The sequence below is a fragment of the Jaculus jaculus genome, chromosome 11 (genome assembly GCF_020740685.1).
Source record: "Jaculus jaculus isolate mJacJac1 chromosome 11, mJacJac1.mat.Y.cur, whole genome shotgun sequence".
In the NCBI taxonomy this organism is placed as follows: domain Eukaryota; kingdom Metazoa; phylum Chordata; class Mammalia; order Rodentia; family Dipodidae; genus Jaculus; species Jaculus jaculus.
In genome coordinates, this window is record NC_059112.1 from 391,585 (window position 1) to 417,869 (window position 26,285).

General features: G+C 43.6%; 1 protein-coding gene across 6 annotated transcripts in view; it reads right to left on the reverse strand.

Annotated features, from left to right (window-relative positions):
* Shroom3 (shroom family member 3) overlaps positions 1–26,285 on the reverse strand; it is a 371,082-nt gene that overhangs the window by 38,689 nt on the left and 306,108 nt on the right. For all 6 annotated transcript variants that reach the window (XM_004664888.2, XM_045161716.1, XM_045161717.1 and 3 more), the window contains 2 exons: positions 11,650–11,781; positions 473–3,641 (listed from right to left, as the gene is read on the reverse strand). In XM_004664888.2, the coding sequence (XP_004664945.2) occupies positions 473–3,641; positions 11,650–11,781 (3,301 nt within the window). The remainder of the gene's footprint in view (positions 1–472; positions 3,642–11,649; positions 11,782–26,285) is intronic.

Below are 26,285 nucleotides of genomic sequence, written 5' to 3' on the forward strand. Positions count from 1 at the left end.
AGTGAGACCCTACCTTAAAAAACCAAAAGCCAGGCATGGTGGTGCATGCCTTTAATCCCAGCACTGGGGAGGCAGAAGTAGAAGGATCACCTTGAGTTGGCCACCCTGAGACTACACAGTGAATTCCAGGTCAGCCAGGGCCAGAGTGAGACCCCACCTGGGGTTGGGACATAGAGGTAAAAGGAGACTGGGTAATATAATGCAGTAGTAGACATTTTGCTAGTCATCCCCATAGCCCTGGGTTCAATTCCCAGTATAACAACAACAAAACTCACTTATGGGAGGGTAGCTATAAAACAACACACATTTATATATGGGTAAGAAAGCCATGTGGAACACTGAGACAAAAAAGAAAAAGAAAAAACAGGAAAACAAATACGACTTTTCTAGTTTTAAAGGAAAACTGAATAAAGAACAGGGGTCTTTCAAAGTCAGAGACAGTCTTGGGCCAAGATCTGTTGTCAGCACCTACCTGACCTTTCTTGTCTGCAGTGGGAGACGACCTGGATCTCACATGGACTGGGACTGCCAGGACATCAGAGCGCTCCAATAAATCCTCAGCAGACTTGGACTTTCCAGGCTTCTTGGCCACTGTTCCCAAGGAAGGGGGCCTTCCAGGGGTCCTGTCCACCCTCTGGATGTCCCTTGGTCCGCAGTTAGCTGCACTGAGCAGCTCCCTTGGGACCGGAGGGTCCCAGCGTCGCCGCTCCCCAACAAGGCGTCCGCCAGCAAAGGAGCTGCTGCGATCTCTGGGAGCCCGGGGGGCCTCTGTGGTAGTAGTGAGATGGGTGCCCTCCCTGCGGGGCTGCAGGCTGGATTCCCGAAGTGAACTCAGGCTGGAGGCTGAGGCCATGCCGATGCCTTCTGGCTCTGCAATACTGGGCTGGAGGTAGGTGCTCTGGGCACGCTCCCGCAGCCCGGGCTCTGGAGGACCGCAGCTGGCCGCGGCAGAGGGCCGCTTGCCGGTCTTCCGCTGAATGTAGTCGGCCAGGGCGCTCTGCTGGAACTGTTTCAGCTCCTGCCCCGACAGGCTGAGCGGGGAGCCTGCCTTGCTGTCACGCTCAAAGATGCGGCGCCTGTCGGCCACCGTGCTCTCAGGAAGGCGCAGCTCCTCCGTCGTTGGAGGACCCTCGGCCTCCTCCTTCGAGACCCCGACCTCATTCATCTTGCCTGGCTCCGAGTAGGAACGCTTCTTCTGCTCGGGCGTCAGGCGGCGGCGTGGACCCCTCCGGGCAGTGGCTGAAGGTGCCAGCAGGGTGGGGGTCACGGCTGGGGTCACGCTGTGCCGCTCCCGAGGGGTGTGTGGGGAGGCAGAGGCCGTGCTGGGCATCTCTGGGCTCCGCAGCCCCACGTGGGCTGAGGCTGGCCGGGGGCGCCAGGGCCTCGAGATCACAGGGGCCCCTGGCTCCAGGTCCCGCCGGCGAAAAGAGGTGGCCCCTAGGACACGGGACTGGGCATCTTTGATACTGTTTCTGTAGGTACGGCTGAAGGGCACATCCAACATGGGTGACTCTGGCGTCCTGGGCCTGTCCACCGACCACACAGCTTCTTTCTCCACTTCACTGAAGAGCTGAAAGGTGCTCTGGCTGCGGAGCAGGCGGGTGTCTGGCCTCAGGGGCTCACTGCCTCCAAGTGGACGCCCTCGGCGGCCATCCGCATCCTTCCTTAATGGATAACCACAGGGCTGCCAGGAAACCTCTTCCAACTTAGGGTCGCTGGTTTGGCAGTTCGGTTCCCCATTGCGTGGCTCAGTGAACTCTGAATAATGGATACTGGCCTTTGGTTCCTCAAAGTCACTCCCAGAAGTACTGGAAGTCAGGCCGGTCCTGTTGGGCCTATAGTTAAGGCCATAACTGGAGCTGCCCACACTAGAGGGTCTATGACTCCCTTGTTCTCGCTGCTCTATTTTGGATACCTTCTCCAACACGGAGCAGTGGGGTTTCCTATACTGCAAGGCGGAGGTACTGCCTGAGTTGAGTCTCCCGCCCAGGCTGGATGTCTGCTGGTGTGCAGGGACTGCTGGTTCTTCATTCCTTGAGTCAGTACTGTGGAAAGAGGTTGAGGTGTTTGTTTTCCCTTCAGGCTTTGGATAGGAAACAGGCCTGTTTGGGTAGCTCCTGTGGCCAGCCACGACTTTCCTTTCAGGGTCCTCCACCTTGGTGTTCCCTGCACAGGTGGGCCTGCTCCCAGGGTAACCCTCCTGGGCTCCTCCTAGTTCCTGGTTGCTCTGTCTTCTTATACTCTCTGGAATGTTCTGGAGAGATAAGGCTAACTTGGTCCTGCCAAAGTTGCTGGACAGGCTCTGGCTTAAGCCTTCTTTCTCCAGTTTCTGCTGGAGGTTGGCATTGTGGTCTTCTTGGAAGTCACCCTCCCAGGGTTCTGAGGGCTTGGACAGTTTCCTTTCATCACCCACTTGAGGGGATTGGAAGCTGTGATTAGAACATGGTCTATTGCTGTGGGTGTTCTTTCTGTCACTGGGATGTGAGGTGTTGCCTTGGGGAGGTGTGAGATGTCTCTTCAGGGAGGAGTCCTCATTTTCAGGCACTGAGGAAAAATGGACTTTGCAGGGGATATAAGTGGCAGTGGGTTCTGGCTTCATTTCCTCTGGGGACAGTGAATCATGTTCTAGGGGATGGCAAATGGCAAACCCAGGCCTGCCAGCTCCATTTTGGTTCCCATTCTCATCCAAAGTAGCTATCTTATTGCAAGCACCCTGAGTGGCTGCATATCCACTCTCCTTGGCCAGTGCAGGGTACAGTGTACCGTTACTATTTACAGAAGGTTGGGGCACCTGGGCAAAGTGTGGCTCTGGAGAAGGTACAGGATAGATGCCAGTGGGAAGCAGAGGCTGGCCAGGTTGGGTCTTCTGGGTATAACTATGCTTGGGCTTCACTGGGGGGCTGCTCTCTGGACTCCTCTCTAGGACAGTATGTAGCTGTTCCTCAATAAATGGGGATTTCAAGGAGCCTGAAGAGTTTGTCTGAGGCCGGCAAAAACGTTTCTGATCAAGGCTAGACCAGGAGCTGGGACGCTCACGATGCCGAAAGGCAGCATAACTGTCACTCCGAGTTGGGGGCAAGGGTGCGCCCACATGAGACAGGTTGTCAGTGGTCATCTCTAAGGAACTAGGACACTGCTGGTTCCAGGAAGGGGATGGTGCTCCCTTGCCTCGAGGAATACTATGCCATTTATCATAGCCCTGACTATTTGTTGATGTTGGGGCATCCCTACCTTGAAGAAGCAGGGCTGAAGAGTTCACTTCATATTCAGCTGAGACTCCCCTCCGGGTATCATAAACTGTCTTGACGTAGCGGATGTCTGCCTGCTTCATCCCTTCTAGGATGCCACCTCTACCAGAAGTTATGTCCATGGAGCCTGATTGCTCACGGTTGGAGACACCAGGGGGTAGATACTCGAGGACGCTAGAACTGGTGGAGAAGGAGCTGTATGCTGAGTCTCTCTTGTTGTGGAGGTGGCTGAGCTGGTCAATGCTACTGGTGGATTTGGCAGGAGAAAGAAGATGACAGGGTGGGTACCCTCCACTGGGCCCCAGGCTTTCCATGCTCCCCTGGGAACTGCACTGGTCAGGGCTCCGTCTCAGATAAGCATGGTCGTAGCTAGAGAGGTCACTTGTAGAAGAGCTGAAAGGAGATAATGCAGTCAGTACCACTGAGGAGTTATTTAGTAGGCTCACAGATACAGGATCCAGCTTATAAATGTATGCTTATGCAAGATGTTTGGTTTGTGGAAGGGTGGGTACAAAGAGCCATATTTGGAGCTTGTTTCACTTTCCTGTGTTGTCACTAGGACTGACTGCCCAATGCTTTCATCAGTCTGTGTGTCTCTAATCACTCAAGCATACTAGAATAAAGGGGAGCACAGAGGAAGTCATATGGCCTTGGACACAGAGAGCATGTTGATGTGATTTTTGTTGTACTGTAAATGACATCATGCATGTGCCAAAAAATAAAAAAGGTAGGAGAGTAAAGAATAGAGGAAGAGAAAGAAGAGTCACAGAAGATGAAAGTTTCTTCATTATGGGGGAAAAAGAGAAAAGCTTAGTAAGAGAATAGGCACGTGTGAGCACATGTACATATTTTTAGTTAATATCTTTCCTTTTTAAGCAGTCAAAGGCTAACCTCTGGCAATCTTCCTGGAATGTCAACATTACCAGATATTTGTAGCAAGAAAACTAAATACAAAGCTGAATGGAGAAACACAGAGACAAATTATAGTAAAAAAAAAAAAAAGCAGATTGGGCAGGAGGGGGGGAGGGAGAAGCAGAGAGGAAAGCTTTAAAAGAAATCAATCACAGGAGGCCCTTGAGGCCAGATTCCATCATCTGCAAATGACTTTCCAAAACCAGAGCCTCTGTGTACACTAAGGAGAAGGAGGGTTAGGCCTTGGCATCTATGAGTTTCTCCAGGTGTTTTTAAAAATTTTTTATTTATTTATTTATTTATTTGATAGTGACAGAGAGAGAAAGAGGCAGATAGGGAGAGAAGAGAGAGACTGGGCATGCCAGGGCCTCCAGCCACTGCAAATGAACTCCAGACGCGTGGGCCCCTTGTGCATCTGGCTAATGTGGGTCCTGGGGAATTGAGCCTCGAACTGGGATCCTTAGGCTTCACAGGCAAGTGCTTAACTGCTAAGCCATCTCTCTTAGCCCTCTTCAGGTGTTTTTTAAGACTCTGGCTGGCGGACTGAGAAAGAGACTCAATTTTGGCACTGTATACCCTAGAAAGTTGGCTTAAAATATTTTTAAAATATTATATTTATTTATTTGAGTGAGAGAAAGAAATAGGGAGAGACAGAGAGAGAGGGAAAGAGGAAGAGAATGGGCACATTAGGCCCTCTAACCATTGCAAACAAACTCCAGATGCATGCACCAACTCAAGCATCCAGCTTTACATGGGAATTGAACCTGGGTCCTTTGACTTTGTTGGCAAGCACCTTAACTGCTAAGCCATCTCTCCAGCCCCATTTAAAAATTTTATTTATTTATTTGAGAGAGAGATTAAGAGGTAAATACATAGCTAGATGGATGAGAGAGTGAGAGAGAGAGAGAGAGAGAGAGAGAGAGTGAGAGAGTGAGAGTGAGAGAGAATGGGCATGACAGGGCCTCTAGGTACCGCAACAAACTCCAGATCCATATGCCACCTTGGGCAGCTGGCTTACATGGGTTCTTGGGAAATGAAACTGAGTCCTTAAGTTTTGCCAGCAAGTACCTTAATAGCTAGCCATCTTTCCAGCCCCCCTTTTATTTATTATTATTATTTATTTATTTTGGTTTTTCGAGGTAGGGTCTCACTCTAGCCCAGGCTGACCTAGATTTCATTAGGTAATCTCAGGGTGGCCTCAAACTCACAGCGATCCTCCTACCTCTGCCTCCTGAGTGCTGGGATTAAAGGCGTGCACCACCACACCTGGTCCCCCTTTTATTTTTTAATTTAGGTAGCATCTCATGTAGCCCAGATTCGTCCCCAACTCACTTTGGCTGAGACTGGCCTTGAACTCCTGATCTCCTACCTCCATCTTCCAAGTGCTACGTTATAGGCATTCACCACCATACCCAGCTCAAAATTATTGGAGCCAATTGTAAACTCAATATATATATTTCAATAAAATTCTTTAAAGTCAACAAGAATAAACACTTGGTTAGAAAACAGGCCAAAAATGTTACCACTGGTATTTTGTTCCAGTAATGCAAAAATAATACATAATCCTTGATATTATTCAAAAGAACTGAATACCATACATAAACCTGTATAGAGATGACCTGTGGTACCTCTAGTCAATAGAATATTATTCAGTGCTAAAAATAAATGAGCTATCAATTCATGAAAAGACAATAAAGAAACTAATCTGAAAGGCACCATAGTGTAAAATTTCAACCATAAGACTTTATAGAAAAAGTAAAAAGATGGAGATAGTAAAAAGATCAGTGATTTCTAGGGCTATAGATAAGGGATAAATAAGCAGAGCTCAAAGGATTTTTAGGGCAATGAGACAGACTTATATAATAATGGTGGATATATATCATAAAGTTTGTTCAAACTCCTTAAATGTGCAACAGTGAACCCTAATGTAAACTTTAGGTGATAATGTGTTCATGAGGTTTCATGAACTGCAACAAATTAATCACCTTGGAGAAGAATGCTGATAATGGGGGGGGGATACTATATATTTGTAGAGGTCAGTGAATATATGAAAAATCTTAGTACCTTTTTTTTTGTTGTTGTTATTTTTATTTTATTTTTTTTCGAGGTAGGGTCTCACTCTGGCCCAGGCTGACCTGGAATTCACTATGTAGTCTCAGGGTGGCCTCAAATTCACAGCGATCCTCCTACCTCTGCCTCTGGAGTGCTGGAATTAAAGGCATACACCACCACGCCCAGCTTATCCATTCAGTTTTTCTATGAGACTAAAACTACTCTTAAAAATCCACTGAAAAACAGAAATGTATTTATCTATGTAGAAGCCATATTGGAAGGAATAAATGGTTTAAAAAAATCAAACAGTGGGCTGGAGAGATGGTGTCGTGGTAAGCGTTTGCCTGTGAAGCCTAAGGACCCCAGTTCAAGGCTCGATTCCCCAGGACCCACATTAGCCAGATGCACAAGGGGGCACACGCGCCTGTTTGCAGTGGCTGGAAGCCCTGGCATGCCCATTCTCTCTCTCTCTCTCTCTCTCTCTGCCTCTTTCTCTCACTGTCACTCTCAAATAAATAAATAAAAATCTTTAAAAAAAAAATCAAACAGTGATCTCCACATAACAAACACTGTAACTCTCTGTTCTCTAAAGAAAGGTAAATCAGAGTCCTTGCCTAGATTTTCTATTTTTAAAAAATTTTGTTCATTTTTATTTATTTATTTGAGAGCAACAGACGGGAGGGGGGGACGCGGGGAGAAAGAGAGAATGGGCGTGTGCCAGGGCCTCCAGCCTCTGCAAATGAACTCCAGATGCATGTGCTCCCTTGTGCATCTGACTAACGTGGGTCCTGGGGAATCAAGCCTCGAACCAGGGTCCTTAGGCTTCACAGGCAAGTGCTTAACCACTAAGCCATCTCTCCAGCCCTAGATTTTCTATTTTTAAATGAGTAGACATTTAAGTACCATTAAAATTATGTAGTTATTAAATTTCTTTATCTCATGTAAGTAATGTTATACTTGCCAAGATAATGCTTTGTAGTTAAAAGTCTTCCCCCTCCCCCCCGCCCCAAGGTAGGGTCTCATTTTAGTTCAGATTAACCTGGAATTCACTATGTAGTCTCAGGGTGGCCTCAAACCCATGGCGATTGATCCTTCTACCTCTGCCTACCAAGCGCAGGGCTCTAAAAAGTCCTTTTTAGGGCTGGAGAGATGGCTTAGTGGTTAAGCGCTTGCCTGTGAAGCCTAAGGACCCTGGTTTGAGGCTCAATTCCCCAGGACCCAGATGCACAAGGGGACGCACGCATCTGGAGTTCATTTGCAGTGGCTGGAGGCCCTGGCGTGCCCATTTTCTCTCTATATATATCCACCTCTTTCTGTCTCTCTGTCTGCCGCTCTCAAATGAATAAATAAAAGTAGACAAAAAAATTATTAAAAAGTTTAAAGAATATAACATTCTTACATATTTCTCTATTCTGTGTGCTCTAAAGAATTTAAAAATAGTTTATTTACTTGAGAAAGAGAGAGAGCATTAATAGGTATGCCAGGGCCTCTAGCCACTGCAAACGAATTCCAGATACATGTGCCCCTTGTGTATCTGGCTTTCATGTGGGTACTAGGGAACTGAACCCAGATCCCTTGTTTTGCTGGCAAGTGCCTTAATTGCTAAGCCATCTCTAAGCTTTTATAAAATACTTAGAACATTGTAAATAGCACAAAAGTATATGGGAATATTTCTTAAAATGTACTCATAGAACATTGATTCCTGAGATGATAAAATACGTTTGGAAAACATTGGCTAAATAAGCTAAACAGTTTTTTTTTTTTTTTTTGCCAGACTTCTGAGTCTTTCGTAAACTATTGTTCATCTGTTTTTCCAAAAGGGAAATACACTAAACAATGTTTCATAAACTTAATAGACCCTGGAAGCTTTCTTCTATTTAATGAATGTTCACTACATTAAATACCCTTTGAGAAATAGGAATTATAAGGTGGGGTATTTTATGTCTTAATCAGAGCCACACTCCCCATAACTAGAAGCCATCTGAGATGTGCTGGGTACTCATATTTACTGAGCGAATGGATCACTCAGTTTAGGATCACTCAGTTTAAGTACTGGTACACAAGTATTATGATAATATTGTTTCAGCCTCTTGTCAGAGGGTTGGACTATATGACTTTTTATATTCTTTTTTTGAGTACTTTAATACTTTGGAACCAATGAGCCTGGAGCTGGGTTTGCATGAATCTGTGATTCTGGTCTCAGCTCCTTCTAGGACTGGAGTTGCAGGCATGCATGGCAACATCCAGTTTACATGGGTGCTAGGGAATCCAACTAAGATGGTCTCAGGTCCTCATACTTTCATGGCAAGCACTTTAAAAAAATTGTTTATTTTTATTTATTTATTTATTTGAGAGTGACAGACACAGGGAGAAAGAAGTAGAGAGGGAAACAGAGAGAATGGGCATGCCAGGGCCTCTAGCCACTGTAAACGAACTCCAGATGCATGCACCCCTCCTTGTGCAAATGGCTAATGTGGGTCCTGGGGAGTTGAGCCTAAAACCGGGGTCCTTAGGCTTCACAGGCAAGCACTTAACTGCTAAGCCATCTCTCCAGCCCTACGGTAAGCACTTTTAAATGCTCGGCCACATCCCTAACCCCAAGAAATAGATTTTTTATCTTTTTGTTTATTTTAAAGTGACAGACAGAGAAAGAGGCAGAGTGGGAGAGAGAGAGAGAGAGAGAGAGAGAGAGAATGGGCGCACCAGGGCCTCCAGCCACTGCAAACAAACTCCAGATGTGTGCGCCCCCTTGTTCATCTGGCTAACGTGGGTCCTGGGGAATTGAGCCTCGAACCAGGGTCTTTAGGCTTCACAGACAAGCGCCTAACCGCTAAGCCATCTCTCCGGCCCCCAAGAAACAGATTCTTAAATTTAAGCCTGAGATTGAGTTTTGGGAACTAAAGGCACCAGAAAGGAGTCCACCAACCATCCTGGCATATGAGGCCACTAGATGCCACTGTGTAACTAAGAACACACCTGCAGTCCTTCTCCAGCTACAGCTACCACTATGAAACCCCAGAAGCCAACTCTAAGGGGGAGGCCCTCTGTCAGAGCTGTAGATCTAAGGCACACAGTGAACATACTCCAGTGTGCCTAGGCTGGGGCAGAAGAGAACACACACGCCTGCAACATTCTTACCTTTCTCCTTTTGTTGTCACACAGTACTTTTGTGCCAACAGTCTTGTCAGGAGGTGCTGTTGCATGGGAGGGGCAAGCAGTAGACACAGGGCAGATATCAACCTTGCTAAGCCCCCACTGGAGGCTAGGATGAGGGAGAAGTGTGGCCCTACTTTTTATGCCAACTCCATCCTTCTCCCAAGCCTGATGGAGCTCACCATAGTCACTGCAAGGCAGGTAACCTACACACAAAGTACAGCAGTCTTAGGGCCAGGTCATTTTTGAGGTTATAGCATGACTTCTGACTTCTGATTTAGGACTTCCTAACAAGGTTAGGGGTTTGGAGGTTGGAGCCTACTGTTCAGTAGTATTCTGTTAAGACACACCTACATTTGTGTGTTCTGCTTTATGCTTTTAATCTAATGTTCATCCAAGTTTTGTTGGATCCCTAAATCTTCACTTTGACTATATTATACTTGTAATTTATTGAGTGTATACTATGTACCAGGAGCTGAATGTTACTTTATATAATGCTCACAATAATCTAGTAACATCAGTAATATTCATTCCATTTTACAGGAAAGGAAGCCAAAGTCAAAGAGTTTAAACTCATGGCAGTTGGGGAATGAAATTTAAACCAAGGTCAGACTTGAAGTCTCAAATACTTGATCATGGGGCTGGAGAGATGGCTTAGCAGTTAAGCACTTGCCTGTGAAGCCTAAGGACCCCGGTTCGAGGCTCGGTTCCCCAGGTCCCATGTTAGCCAGATGCACAAGGGGGCGCACGCGTCTGGAGTTCGTTTGCAGAGGTTGGAAGTCCTGGCGCGCCCATTCTCTCTCTCTCCCTCTATCTGTCTTTCTCTCTGTATCTGTCACTCTCAAACAAATTAAAAAAAAATACTTGATCATGATGTTAGTCTCAATTTCAAACTATTAGGCTCCCACATCTCATTTCCTAAAAAGCCCCAATACCTCTAGAGCCTGTAAAGCAAGAATTGAATTTTTTTCACAGGCAGGGGCAAAATGAGAGGATCTGCTCTGGAATAGATGGTTCAGGGGATGAAAGTAAGTTTCCTTAGGGTTGGGAAGGCCATGGCAAAGGAGAGGAGGGTCTACAAGAACGATAGTAACCAGGAATTACCTCATGTAATCTGAAGCTTACCTTGATTATCTCAGAGTGTTTCTCCTGTGTCCACCACTGAACAATCTAGGATTTGCTCTAGACTTGACATTAGCTTTAAGGGTTTTGATTGAATCCTGACCTTGTCATTACAGCTATAAACTATTAAGTAATCCTTCCAGAAGCTTCCCAGTGACTCTTCTCCACCCCCAACCCCTGTTCCCACCAATACACATGCATATACATGAACACTTCCAAGGCCTCTTGCTGCTGCAAACACACTTCAGACACATGTGTCACTTTGTGCCCTTTGGCTTTATGTGAGTACTGGGGAATTGAACTCAGGCTGGCAGATTTTGCAAGCAAGTTCCTTTAACCACTGAGCCATTTCCCCAGCCTAAATGACCTTTTTTTTTTACCCTTATCCCAGCAATATATTGTGGAGCCTGACTCCAGGGATCAAGATAGATGGTAGTTTGTACCTCTAGTTGGTGTGGGGGAATCTTCAGTGTGTCTAAGGGACTGGATTTATATCCCTGCCCCTCAATTTCCCCAGTAAGATCTGATTTCTAGAATTAACCACTTCTTCTGAAACACTTGTGGTGGTGGTTCTGCTCTCTGCTGAAGGAAGTATAACCTAGTAGTACACAAAAACTCTGGAACTTGGCACAGATTTGTCTTAATCAATTGTCCAGCCTCAGACAACTTAATGTTTCCATACTTTAGCTTCTTGTTTTCTAAAATGGAGTTAATAATACTGCATTGATTTAAAGAAAGGGAGCTGGGCATGGTGGCACACACCTTTAATACCAGAACTCGGAGGCAGAGGCAGAGGCAGAATTGCTGTGAGTTTGAGGCTACTCTGAGACTGTACAGTGAATTCCAGGTCAGCCTGGGCAAAAGAAACCCTACCTTGTGAGGGGAGGGAGTGGTTGGGAAGAGAAAAGGAAAATGACATGAAAAATTATATGAACTCATATATCATTGAGAAGAGAAGAGCTCTTGGTTGGTGTTGCTGTTGAGCTAAGTGGAACAGACTGCTTTTACAGAGGAAGAAAAACTGAGCTGAAAGTTCAAATGTGTTCAGGTTAAAAAAAAATACAGCTTTCACTGAAGGCCATAGGACATTGATGCACACAGGAACAAAGTTTGTCAACTTTTCCAATATGTTATTACAATGGGTAACTGATAGGTAACTTACCTGGAATGGTAGCTTTGGTGCCAAGAAGGGCCCATCGTGCCCTGAGATATCTGCATCATGCTGGCATGAGGTCGGTTCTCCCCAAATTTGGTTGTATGCCACGTGTGAGGACGGCCTGCAGGCTCACTGCGCCTACAGAGACACAAGGGAGGGACCTGTCAACATAAGCAGCTTTTTAGCTAAGTCTTCTCATGAAGGGAGATGGCTTGGGGAATCTGGAAGCCAAGATTGCTGTGTCCTCAGAGAATGAAATTGTAAGTACCGCTTATTTCTTCTCAAATTGTTATTCTTTGCTCAACTATTATTTTTTCTTTTCAAATTTATTTGAGAGAGAGAATGAGTATGCATGACCTCCAGTTGCTGCAAATGAACACCACTTTGTGCATGTGGCTTACATGGATCCTGAGGAATAGAACCTGGTCCTTTGGCTTTGCAGGCAGGTGCCTTAACCACGAAGCCATCTCTCCAGCCTTCAACTAATCTTTCTATTTTGCTGCTTCTTCTGACATAATTTCAGATTACATAGAAAGGTTGCAAAATTAGTATAATCTTCATCTAGCCGTCCTAGATGTTGCCTTATTTCCCAAAGGATAGTGTAGATATATGGCAAAAGATTACCTAGGGATTTTTGAATTCTCTGGCTTATTTTGGTATTGGGTAAATGACACTACTGTTTTACTTTCTCAGTAAGAGCTGCACAAACACAAGGCTCTCAACCACACAGTGCACAGAACAAATGCTCACCAAAATACTTTCTCATTTTACAAGTCAGTGACTTCAACGTTTAAACACCCTGCCTTTAAAACACAAAGAACTGTCAAAGCCAAAGGAAAACGTGGGTGTCCTCAGAATGCAGCACTAAAGGGTGAGTGGCCAGGAGTATACAACTATATAAGATCAGAGTTGGGAGACAGCTGCTGTGTGGTATTTTTGGCAAAAGTGAGGTGATCTATCAGGCATTTCATGTTGCAAACTTTTGAACTACCGGGTTAAAGGGAACTATTTCTATAGTTAGAAATACATTTATGGGATCCAGGAATCTACTCTGATATGAAGATTATAATTTACTTCAACTCCTGACATCTGCTCTTCAACCCCCCAAGCCCAGACATTCCTCTTCTATGAAACATAAGTTAACTTTGGAGGCAGAGATAGGAGAATCCATGTGAGTTTGAGGCCAGCCTGGAACTCCAGAGTGAGTTCTAGGTCAGCCTGGAATAGAGTGAGACCCTACCTTGGAAAAAAAAGGAAAGGAAAGACAGAAGGTGGGAGGAAGAAGTTGAAGGTGAGCCAGGCATGGTGGCGCATGCCTTTAATCCCCGCACTTGGGAAGCAGAAGTAGAAGGATTGCCAAGAGTTTGAGGCTAGCCTGAGACTACATAGTGACTTCCAGGTCAGCCAGAGCTAGAGTGAGAACCTACCTTGAAAGACCAAAATAAATAAATAAATAAATAAATAAAAGAAGTTGCAGGTGGATAATAGAGGAGAGTAGAATGGCCCCATAATTATTAGTGGTCTTCCAGCTTGGAGCTCCTTAATAAAGTATTGAGAGTAAATATAGAGAGGATAGTCAGAGCCAATAGGTGGACCCTGGCCACAGTGTGAGATAGGGAGCTGCTAGGGTAGTGGCTATGACCTGAAATCAGCATAAGCACAGGCCAAAAAGAAACAGATCTGTCCACCTGTATCTACAAAAGAACTAAAGGAAGCAGTAGACAGCCTTGGATTAAAGATGAAGGACCGGGCTGCAGAGATGGCTTAGCAGTTAAGGTGCTTGCCTACAAAGCTCAAGGATCTGTTTAATTTCCAAGGACCCACCTAAGTCAGATGCACAAGGTGGTGCATGTGTCGGGATTTCGTTGGCAGTAGCTGGAAGCCCTGGTGTGCTCATTTTCTCTCACTCTGCATCATTCCCTCTCTCAAATAAATAAAGATGAAGGACCATGCAAAATCAAGAAATTAATGTCAGGAGCCAGTTTATGACAATTTAGTCCTATTATCCTTAAATGTTCTGTTTTGGATGAGGCCATTTTGAAGTGTTCTTTTGTTTTTCAAGGTAGGATTTCACTGTAGCCCAGATTGACGTGGAATCCACTATCTAGTCTCAGGCTGGCCTGGAACTCACAGAGATCCTTCTTCCTCTACCTCCCAGGTGCTTGGATTAAAGGCATGCACCACCATGCCTGGAAGCTTTGCAGTTTGACATAACCTGCTGTTAAACCAACTCTGATACTGGACATCATGCTCCTAAGAAAACAAGCTGTGCTACTTTGTTCATTTTTTTTAAAGGTGGCTTACCCCTATACAATCAGTCTCATATGATCCCTACTTTACCAAGCAGCTCTGTTCAATGACTAAAAGCCTTTTCTAGTGCCTTGAGACTCTTGGTACTCCTCCAAATCATATAGCTAGGAAGCCTGAACACCAGTTACATAGGACCTAGTCCTTAAAAAAAAAGTCGCCAGGCGTGGTGGCACACGCCTTTAATCCCAGCACTGAGATGTCAGAGTTAATGCCAGGTCAGACTGGATCAGAGTGAGACCCTACCTCGAAAAACCAAAAAAAAAAAAAAAGTCTCTTTTGCATGAGGCACCTGGAATCAACTGACATACATACCATTTTGAATTCCAACAGGCTCAAAATAATAAGTAACTGTCACTTCTTATTCCACATTCTAGTTACTTAGTAAAGGGGTTGGCTTTGAGATGCCCATGAAAAGTAAACTCAGTGCAGCACTGCTGTAATGCTTAAGGATGTTCTTTGTGCCTTGTGTATCTGCCTATGCCTAGCTTAAAAACACTGGTGCTGAGAAGCTTTTCCCACAGAAGGAAAATAGGTACTGATAAATTTCACAGGCTCTATAGGAAGATGATCCCTCATTTGTCAAAAAAAAGAAGGGTGGGATTTACTGATAACTTCAGAGGTTCCAGAGAAGCCCTTGTGTGAAGCTGTAAAGAAAATGGAAGGTACTCTAAGAATAAGACAGCTACTTGGGTCACCTACTTCATGAAGGATCAGGCATCTTGTTAGAAGTTCTCAATTAGACTTTGATGTATCAAAGAATGTTGCATATAGAACAACACAGAAAAGACAAATGGGGCAGTTGGTCAGGTGAAGAAAATTTCACTCTGTGCTTTGAAAATATTAGCAAGAGTTTCTTTTAAATGTAAGTTATCCAAATAATCTTGGATTTCTTAACATTCAACAATGAGATACTTACAGAATCTGTCTACATGTCAGATACTGGGCTAGCTAGTTTTAATGGCTTGAATCTAAAATATCCTCCACAGGCTCATGTTTTAAATGCTTGCTCCTCAGTTAGTGGTGCTGTTTTGGAGTCATTGGTGACCATGTAATTCTTAGGCCTGTGGAATTGCTTTGCAGGAAGAATTTGGAAGAGTGGAGAGATGGACTGAAGCTCTGGAATTCTGTGAGAGTTTAGTGGGTGATTTTTGTGGCAATTAGAATGCTTCTAAAATGTGGACAGTGAAGGCCAGTGCTATGGCTTGAAAGTAAAATGTCCTTCATAGGCTCATGCATTTAACACTTAGCCTAAGCTGATGCTGCTGTTCTGAAAGATTGTGGTACCTTTAGGAGGTCTGGCCTAGCTAGAGAATGTGGGTTGCTGAGGGTAGGCCCTGAGGGATAATTATAGCTGGGTCTCATTTTTGTTATTCCTGGTATGTGCCAAATAACCAGCAGCCACTTCATGTTCCTGCTGCCAAGGACAGATGCTGATCCTAACTCTGTTCCTCCTCCATCATGACGGACTGTACTTTCTTAACTCCCTTAAGTTTCTGCCAAGTATTTTGTTACAATGACCAGAAAAGTAATATACCCAAGTTCATATGGTTTCATATGGGAAAAATGACTGCATTAGGAATATGACTAGAAGCCATTTGGTTTTCATCATTGTGAACAATTTGTATTTCCCCTATTTCTTGAAAATTTGAGTAATGCTGAATTCAAAAGCAATGGACTGGTTAATTTGGTGAAGGAAATTAAGACAGCAAAGCATTCAGGCTGGTTATTGCTGGCTGCTTTTATCCAGGTCTATAGTGAAAATTGGGAGCAAATATTAGAGGGCTGAGCTAGGCATGGTGGTGCATGCCTTTAATCCCAGCACTTGAGAATCAGAGGTAGGAGGATCGCCATGCATTCAAGGCCACCCTGAGACTACAGAGTGAATTCCAGGTCAACTTGGGCTAGAGTGAGACCCTACCTTGAAAAACCAAAAATTAAAAATAAATAAAGATTTAAATATAAATTTAAAAAATCAGAGACCTGGAGAGATTGCTCAGTAGTTAAAGGTACTTGTTTGCAAAGCCTGACAGCTTGGGTTCAATTACCCAGTAACCACGTGGGGTTTGATTCAGGTGTCGCCCATAAACAGGTGTTCTCAATGCTAGGTTCCCAGCTGATAGAGATTTGGGAATTAATGCCTCCTGGAGGGAGTGTATTGTTGGAGGTGGCCTTATGGGTATTATAGCCAGTGTCCCCTTGCCAGTGTTTGGCACACTCTTCTATTGCTATAGTCCACCTGATGTTGGCCAGGGGGTCATGTCCATCCTCTGCTCATGCCATCATTTTTCCTGCCATCATGGAGCATCCTCCTCAAGCCTATAAGCCAAAATAAACCTCTTTTCCCCCCAAAAGCTGTTCTAGGTTGGGTGATTTCTACTAGCAATGTAAACCTGACTACAACAGTAAAGTGGTACCAAGGAGTGGGATTTCTGCTAGATACCTGACTGTGTGGCTTTGGCCTTTTGAAGCTGATTTTCAAGGGGAATGTGGAAGGATTTGAAACCTTGGCCTAAGAGGTGCCTTGCAGTGTGTAAATACAGGTTGATGGACTATTCTGGCCAGAGTTGAAAGACCTGAATGAAGTAAGAACTATAGACTGTGAGGTTTAGCTTATGAGGATGAGAAAGAGCTTTACTTGGACTGGGCTAGCAGTTTGTGTGAGAAGCTTGCTGTTATGCCCGTGTCCTGAGAAGTTATACAGGGTTGCTTTCAGTAGAAATGAACTGGCATGAGCACATATGGCATAGGAAAAAAAAAAAATCTTTGGGTGAACTGCTGCCCATTCAGCTGCAATTGAGTGACTACAACCTTTGAGATTGGGCCAGCTGACCTGGACTGGGGTAACAGGAAGAATGTAGACTTTTCTGAAGGGGCCTGAGTGCTCAAGGAGTGTACTGCCCTTCAAAGTCTGTTTTATTTCCACCCATCCTGGATTAACAAATTGGCACCCTACCTGGTATTGTGGAGTATAAAAAATGCAGAAAAGAGAGGGTCACTGAGTTTGCAACATGGTCTTGTGTTTTGGAAATGGCCATGGGTGAAGCAGGTTTGCTGGATGCCTGTGTAGAGACTCCATGGGCCATGAGGATGAACCGTGGGTTGCAGTGGAGACCCAGTGAAGATACTGGGACCATGAGATGGCTGCAAAACAAAGCTGTCACCCCTGGATAAAGTTTTCAAGGACTGCGAGTAGCCTAGCTGGAAGGGGTGGAATTGGAACTCCAGAGACTTGCTGCTGGTTAGAATGAGCAGACTTGGAGATTTGTCACTGGCTAGAGTTGCTGGACTTACAGCTACAGAATTTGATGTTTGCTCTGTTTAAATCTTATATTGGCTGAATACTTCTTTGCTATGCCTACTGCCATCTTTTGCAGTGTGAAATGTTTATTTTGTGCCATTATGGTTTTTGGGGGGATTTTTGGTATTATGGCTTAGTTAAAAGACCTTGGTCTAAGGGGATGTTTGAACATCATGAGGATTGATTGAAAACTATGGGGATTTTTAAGTTGGACTAAATGCATTGTATTTTATATCATGTATGAATGTCAGTTTATGGGGGCTAGGGGCGGAATGTGGTGGTTTGAGTCAGGTGTCCCCCATAAACTTAGATGTTCTAAATGCTAGGTTCCCAGCTGATGGAGATTTGGAAATTAATGCCTCCTGGAGGCAGAGTATTGTAGGGTGCAGGCTTATGGGTGGTATAGCCAGCTCCCCCTTGCTGGTGTTTGGCACACTCTCCTGTTCCTGTTGTCCCCCTTATGTGGGCCAAGGGGTGATATCCATCCTGTGCTCATGCCATCATTTTCCCCTGCCATTGTGAAGCTTCCCCTCAAGCCTGTAAGCCAAAATAAGCCTCTTTTTATTTTCCAAAAGCTCCTCTTAGTTGGGTGATTTCTAACAGCAACTCGAACCTGCCTGAAACAGTAAAGAAGTGGCACATGCATCTGGTGTTCATTTTCACTGTCAAAAAGCCCGGACATGCCAATTCTTTCTCTCTCAAATAAATTGTATGTATGTATGTATGTATGTATGTATGTATGTATGTGTGTGTGTGTGTGTATATATATATATATATATATATATATATCACTGAACCATCTCTCCATCCTTTTTTTTTTTTAGTGAGGTAGGGTCTTGCTCTACCCCAGGCTGACCTGGGCTAGTCTCAGACTGTCCTCAAACCCATGACAATCCTCCTACTTAGGCCTTGAGAGTGCTGTGATAAAACTCTTGGGACACCATACCTGGCCTATTTTTGTTTGTTTTTTTTTTTTTACAATAAGAGAGTTATACCGGGCGTGGTAGCCCACGCCTTAATCCCAGCACTCAGGAGGCAAAGGTAGGAGGATCACTGTGAGTTTGATGCCACCCTGAGACTACATAGTGAATTCCAATTCAGCCTGGACTAGAGTGACACCCAACCTCAAAAAAGCAAATCTGACCAAAAGAAAGAGAGAAGAGACACAAATTAAAAAAATCAGAGATGAAAAAGGTAACATCACAACAGATTTCAGAGAAATTCAAAAAATCATGGAGACCTACTATAAAAGCATATACTCCACAAAGTATGAAAATCTGAAAGAAATGGATGATTTCCTTGATTTATATGACCTACCTAAATTAAGTCAAGATGAGATTAATCACTTAAGTAGACCTATAACAAGCATGGAGATCCGAACAGTTATCAATAATCTCCCAACTAAAAAAAGCCCAGGCACAGATGGGTTCACTGCTGAATTTTACCAAACCTTCAAGGAAGAGCTAACACCATTGTTTCTTAAGCTTCTCCAGGAAACAGAAAAAGAAGGAATTCTACCAAACTCCTTCTATGAAGCCAGCATCACCCTGATACCATAACCAGGCAAAGATAGAACAAAAAAAGAAAATTACAGACCAATCTCCCTCATGAACATAGATGCAAAAATTCTCAACAAAATATTGGCAAACAGAATACAAGAGTATATCAAAAAGATCATTCACCCTGACCAAGTAGGCTTTATCCCAGAGATGCAGGGATGGTTCAACATATGCAAATCTATAAATGTAATACATTATATAAATGGGTTGAAGGACAAAAATCACATGATCATCTCATTAGATGCAGAGAAAGCGTTCGACAAAATCCAACATCCGTTCATGATAAAAGTCCTACAGAGACTGGGAATAGAAGGAACATATCTCAATATAATAAAAGCTATTTATGACAAGCCTACAGCCAACATATTTCTAAATGGGGAAAAACTGGAAGCTTTTCCACTAAAATCAGGAACACAAAAAGGGTGTCCACTGTCCCCACTTTTATTTAATATAGTTTCAGAATTGCCATAGCAATAAGGCAAGAGACACACATAAAAGGGATACAAATTGGAAAGGAAGAGATGAAGTTACCATTATTTGCAGATGACATGATTCTATACATAAAGGACTCTAAAGACTCTACTAGCAAACTGTTAGAGCTGACCAAAACCTACAGCCATGTAGCAGGATACAAAATTAATACACAGAAATCAGTAGCCTTCATATATGCTAACAACAAACACACAGAGGATGAAGTCAGAGAATCACTCCCATTCACAATTGCATCAAAAAAAATTAAGTACCCTGGAATAAACTTAACCAAGGAAGTAAAGAATCTCTACAATGAGAACTTTAAAACACTCAAGTGAGAAATTGCAGAAGACACTAGAAAGTGGAGAAACATCCCTTGTGCCTGGATTGGAAGAATCAATATTGTGAAAATGGCAATCTTACCAAAATCAATCTATACATTTAATGCAATTCCTATCAAAATTCCAAAGACATTCTTCATGGAAATAGAAAAAAAACAATCCAAAAATTCATTTGGAATCACAAAAAACCTCAAATATCTAAAATAATACTGAGCAACAAAAATAAGGCTGGTGGTATCACCATACCTGATTTTAACCTATACTACAGAGCCATAAAAACAAAAAACAGCGTGGTACTGGCACAAAAACAGACATGTAGAGCAGTGGAACAGAATAGAGTACCCAGATGTAAGTCCAGGTAGCTACAGCCACCTGATATTTGATAAAAATGCCAGAAATACTCATTGGAGAAAAGATAGCCTCTTCAGCAAATGGTGTTGGGAAGAACAGATATATATCTGTAGGAGGATGAAAATAGATTCATCTCTCTCGCCATGCACAAGAATTAAGTCCAAATGCATTAAAGACCTTAACATCCGACCTGAAACTCTGACACTGCTAGAGGAATAAGTAGGGGAAGCCCTTCAACATATTGGTCTTGACAAAGACTTTCTGAATACAACCCCAATTGCTCAGGCAATAAAACCACAGATTAATCACTGGCACCTCATGAAATTACAAAGATTTTGCACTACAAAGGACACAGTGAATAAAGCAAAGAGGCAACCTACAGAATGGGAAAAAAATCTCGCCGGCTATACATCTGATAGAGAATTAATACTAGGATATACAAAGAACTCAAAAAGTTAAATAAGGAATCAAATAAGCCAATCAAAAAATGGGCTATGGAGCTAAATAGAGCATTCTCAAAGGAAGAAATACGAATGGCATATAAGCATCTAAAAAGTGTTCTATGTCACTAGTCATCAGGGAAATGCAGATTAAAACTACATTGAGATTCCATCTCTCTCCTGTCAGATTGGCCACCATCATGAAAATAAATGATCATAAATGTTGGCGGGGATGTGGAAAAAGCGGAACCCTTCTACACTGTTTTGGGAATGCAATCTGGTCCAGCCATTGTGGAAATCAGTGTGGAGGTTCCTAAAACAGCTAAAGATTGATCTACCATATGACCCAGCTATAGCACTCCTAGATGTCCCTCATCTGATGAGTGGATAATGAAGATGTGGCACATTTATTCAATGGAGTTCTACTCAGCGGTAAAGAAAAATGAAGTTATGAAATTTGCAGAAAAATGGATGGATCTGGAAAGGATTATAGTAAGTGAGGTAACCCAGGCCCAGCAAGCCCAGCGCCACATGTTCTCCCTCATATGTGTATCCCAGCTACAGATGATTGGGCTTCTGCGTGAGAAGGAAAATACTTAGTAGCAGAGGCCAGTAAGTTAAAAAGGAGATATAAAGAGAAGAGAAAGGAAGGGATAAAAAGCAGGAGAGTATGGGTGTTACACTGAATCCTGGGGAAGAAGGAAGATGGGGAACAGCATGCTCTTTCATCTTGGGATCACTCTGATTTTTACAAAGATAATGAAACATTTTCTGAAGGTACATTATTTCTTTATTTTTTTTAAATTATTTATTTATTTATTTGAGAGCAACAGACACAGAGAGAAAGACAGATAGAAGGAGAGAGAGAGAATGGGCGCGCCAGGGCTTCCAGCCTCACAAACGAACTCCAGACGCATGCGCCCCCTTGTGCATCTGGCTAACATGGGACCTGGGGAACCGAGCCTCGAACCGGGGTCCTTAGGCTTCACAGGCAAGTGCTTAACCACTAAGCCATCTCTCCAGCCCTATTTCTTTATTTTTAATTTTATTTTATTTACTTGAGAGCGCAAGAGAGAAAGAGTCAGAGAGAGAGAGACAGAGAGAGAGAGAGAGAGAGAGAGAGAGAGAGAGAGAGAGAATGAGAATGGGCATGCCAGGGCCTCCAGCTACCGCAAACGAACTCCAGACGTTTGTGCCACCTTGTGCATCTGGCTTTGCAGGCAAACACCTTAACCACTAAGCCATCTCTCCAGACCTCAAAGTACATTATTTTGATCATACCATTAAGAATTAGAAGATTTTCACAATCAGTAAGCTAAGTTTTGTGTATGGGTACGATTCAAACTTTTTGTTGCATACCTAACCATAGAACAAGGATGTTTAATTTGGTGGGATGGGTATGCTGATAAAACTAAGTTAGAAAGTGACATCCATCCTTCTTTCCCATGCAGATTCAGGAATGCAAAACACATTTCTGAAAAAAAAAAAAAATCTACAAGCCAGGCGTGGTGGTTTATGCCTTTAATCCCAGCACTTGGGAGGCAGAAGTAGGAGGATTGCCATGAGTTTGAGGCCACCCTGAGACCCCATAGTGAATTCCAGGTCAGCCTGGGCTAGAATGATACCCTACCTCGAAAAACCAAAAAAAAAAAAAAAAAAAAATCTACAATAAGCTGGGTCAGATTTACACAATAGTCATTGGTTGCAACTGTGGGCCTATTGCCTTACTAAAATGTGGCTGGAGGTCTGTTAGGTAATGAGTTGCCAAAACAACCTTGCTGGGTAGACTTGGATGAAAGACAAATGTTATTCAATCACTCAAAGTATGTTTGAGTACCAAGCACCATTCTAGGCACCTCAGGATAATTCATACCAACTTTAAATATAGAACTATTAAAGAGAAATAACCTATTCACGATCACAAAAGTCATGAGGAGAAAGCTGAGTCTTGAATTCCAACATCTCTGATACCTATGCTCTTAATATCTTTTTTACTATTTATTGACAACTCCCATAAATATCAACAATATTCCATGATCAAAATCTCCTCTCACCACCCTCCCAACCCTCTCTTCACTAAATCCCTTCTTTTCACCAGTCTTTCTTCCACTTTGATGGCATCATTAAAAAAAATTATTTATTGGACTGGAGAGATGTCTTAGCGGTTAAGCGCTTGCCTGTGAAGCCTAAGGACCCTGGTTCAAGGCTCGATTCCCCAGGACCCACGTTAGCCAGATGCACAAGGGGGTGCATGTGTCTGGAGTTCGTTTGCAGTGGCTAGAAGCCCTGGCATGCCCATTCTCTCTCTCTCTACCTATCTACCTCTCTCCCTCCCTCTCTCTCTCTCTCTGTCAGTCTCAATAAATAAAAATGAACAACAAAAAAAGTTATTTATTTATGTGTGTGTGTGAGAGAGAGGATGGGTATGCTAGGGCCTCCTACCACTGCAAACAAACTCCAGATACATGCATTACTCTGTGTATCTGGCCTTATGTGGGACCTAGGGAACTGAACCTAGGCCATCAAGTTTATAAGCAAGCACCTTTAACTGCTGAGCCATCTCTTCATCCCCATTTTCCCCCGCCCCAATCATGCAGATCTTATGTAGGTAATGTCAGCCACTGTACGATCATGAATATCAAGGCCAATTTTTGTCTGGATGACAGCATTGTAAGCACTCCTTTCCTTTCTTTAGCTCTTACATTCTTTCTGCCACCTCTTCCACAATGGTCTCTACATGTTTACATGCTCTTAATTTCTAAGCTATGAGCACTATATGCTATGGGGGTGGGGGTTGGCACAGTCAGTAAATAAGAAAAGTACTTTATAGAGTTGTAAGGGTGTTTTAGGAAAGAAAGCTAGATAACATAAGAGTACTTATAGCCGGGCGTGGTGGCGCACGCCTTTAATCCCAGCACTAGGGAGGCAGAGGTAGGAGGATCGCCACCCTGAGACTACAGAGTTAATTCCAGATCAGCCTGGACCAGAGTGAGACCCTACCTCAAAAAAAAAAAAAAAAAAAAAAAAAAAAAAACAACAAAACAAGAATACTTGAAGTTATGTCTCTGCTTAGGTCAGGGGCATACTGTTTGAGAGAATGATACACCAATATATAAATGATGAGAAATACTCAACCATGCCACAAACTGGGGGCAGAAGTATTTAGCACAGAAAGAATGAGGAATAACAAGTCCTTGGAGGGAGAATGAATTTGTAGTATTCAAAAATCAATTGATGGGCTGGAGAGATGGCTTAGTAGTTAAGGTGTTTGCCTGCAAAGCCAAAGGACCTCGGTTCAATTCCCCAGGACCCAAATAAGACAGATGCACAAGGTGGCACATGCATCTGGAGTTCTTGTGCAGTGGCTGGAGGCCCTGGTGTACCCATTCTCTTTCTCTGCCTCTTTCTCTCTCAAAAAAATAAATAAAAATGAAATTAAGAGAAAATCAACTGATGCTGGACATGGTGGCACATGCCTTTAATCCCAGCACTTGGGAGACAGAGGCAGGAAGATCACTGAGATGGAGGCCACATTGAGACTACATAGTGAATTCCAAGTCAGCCTGAGATAGAGTGAGACCCTACCTTGAAAAACCACTAAAAAATAAAAATAAAAATAAAGATCAATTGAGGGCTACAGAAATAGCTTAGCAGGTAAGGTGCTTACTTACGAAGTCTAAGGACCCAGGTTTGATTCTCTAGGACCCATAAACCAGATGCACAAGGTGGACATGGCACATGCTTCTGGAGTTCTTTTGCAATGGCTGGGGGCCCTGGCATGCCCATTCTCTCTCTCAAATAAATAGAGTATGACCACAACCTTATGAGTGAAGAGTTGATAGTATGTGACTCTGTTGTAGTCTGGTTCACATTGCTGGTAGAAATCATCCAACCAAGAGCAGCTTCTGGGAAAAAGAGATTTATTTTGACTTACAGGCTCGAGGGGAAGCTCCACTATGGCAGGGGAAAACAATGGCATGAGCAGAGGGTGGACATCACCCCCTGGCCAACAGAAGGTGGACCACAGCAACAGGAGGGTGTGCCAAACACTGGCAAGGGGAAACTGGCTTTAATACCCATAAGCCCGCCCCCAACAATACACTCCCTCCAGGAGGTGTTAATTCCCAAATCTCCATCAGGTGGGAACCTAGCATTCAGAACACCTAAATTTATGGGGGACACCCGAATCAAACCACCACAGCTCAGAACAAATGTATGGTTTGGGAAGCATTTTAGACACAAGCATCAAAAGCTAACATGAGGGCTGGAGAGATGGCTTAGCGGTTAAGCACTTGCCTGTGAAGCCTAAGGACCCCAGTTCGAGGCTCAATTCCCCAGGTCCCACGTTAGCCAGATGCACAAGGGGGCGCATGCGTCTGGAGTTCGTTTGCAGAGGCCGGAAGCCCTGGCGCGCCCATTCTCTCTCTCCCCCTCTATCTGTCTTTCTCTCTGTGTCTGTCACTCTCAAATAAATAAATAATTAAAAAAAAAAAGCTAACATGAGTCGGGTGTGGTGGCACATGCCTTTTAATCCTAGTACTTGGGAGGCAGAGGTAGGAGGATCACTGGGAGTTTGAGGCCAGCCTGGGGCTACAGAGAGAGTGCCAGGTTAGCCTGGGATAGAGTAAGATTCTACCTCAAAAAAATGAAAAAGTCCAAATACCAACCAAAATATTTCAAATTCATGCTAATTAATTTTATAAAATGCCAAAAATATGTTAAATTACATTCATTAAATTAAACAAAGAGTGGCTGGCTGGTGCTATAGGTTGTATGTGTGTGTTTACATTTTGGTAACAATTTCTTTTAAGATTTATTCCCTTAAACAAAAACAACTCCCAAATCTCTAATACTAGCTAAAGAAACTGAATATAGACACACAGAGAGAAAGAGAAAGAGAAAGAAGAGCATGCCAGGGCCTCTAGACACTGCAAATGACCTTTCAGAGTAAATTGGATGTGGGCTGTTTTCCTCTTCTCTATTTCATTATCTTCTTTCTTCAAGATAAGAAATTAGAGGTAAGAAAGGAAAGCACAATTTTCAATGAAAACCTTAAGTAGAGTAAAAAAAGAATCTATAACAGGTATGATGGCACATGCCTTTAATTCTAGCACTCAGGAGGCAGAGGTAGGAGGTCACAGTGAGTTTGACATCATTCTGAGACTAGATAGCGAATTCCAGGTCAGCCTGAGCTAGAGTGAGACCCTACCTTGAAAAACCAAAAAAATCATAGTTTTTTAAAAGTCATATTGGAAAAACTGCTCTTAAAGTAACATTTCTACTAGCCAGATATGGTGGTGTACAACTTGAATCCTAGCACTTGGGAGGCAGAGGTAGGAGGATCACTGTGAGTTTGAGGTAAGCCTGGGTCTACAGAGTGAGTTCCAGGACAGTTTCAGCGAGAGTGAGACCTCTTCTAGAAAAAACAAAAAACAAACAACAACAACAACAGAGCTGGAGAGATGCTTGGCAGTTAAGTGCTTGCCTGTGAAGCGTGGGCATTGTAGCACATGCCTTTAATCCCAGCGCTCAGGAGGCAGAAGTAGGAGGATGGCTGTGAGTTCCAGGCCACCCTGAGACTACATAATGTATTCCAGGTCAGCCTGAGCTAGAATGAGACTCTACCTCGAAAAACCAAACCAAATCAAAACAAAACAGAAAAAAAAAAAAAAAAGCTATATAAATGAAATTTCTAAATGTTAGAACCAAAATAAAAAGAACAGTCTAGGTTTTAGGGTAGAGCAGCTGAAATGAGAGAAAACTTCAAGAGCATAGGCTTCTGCTTCTACATTCCTATCTGCCAAAATTTCCACAATAAGTTTAATAGCACGGAGGAGGAGTTTAACCACCACTGCCAGCCAACTCAGAACCT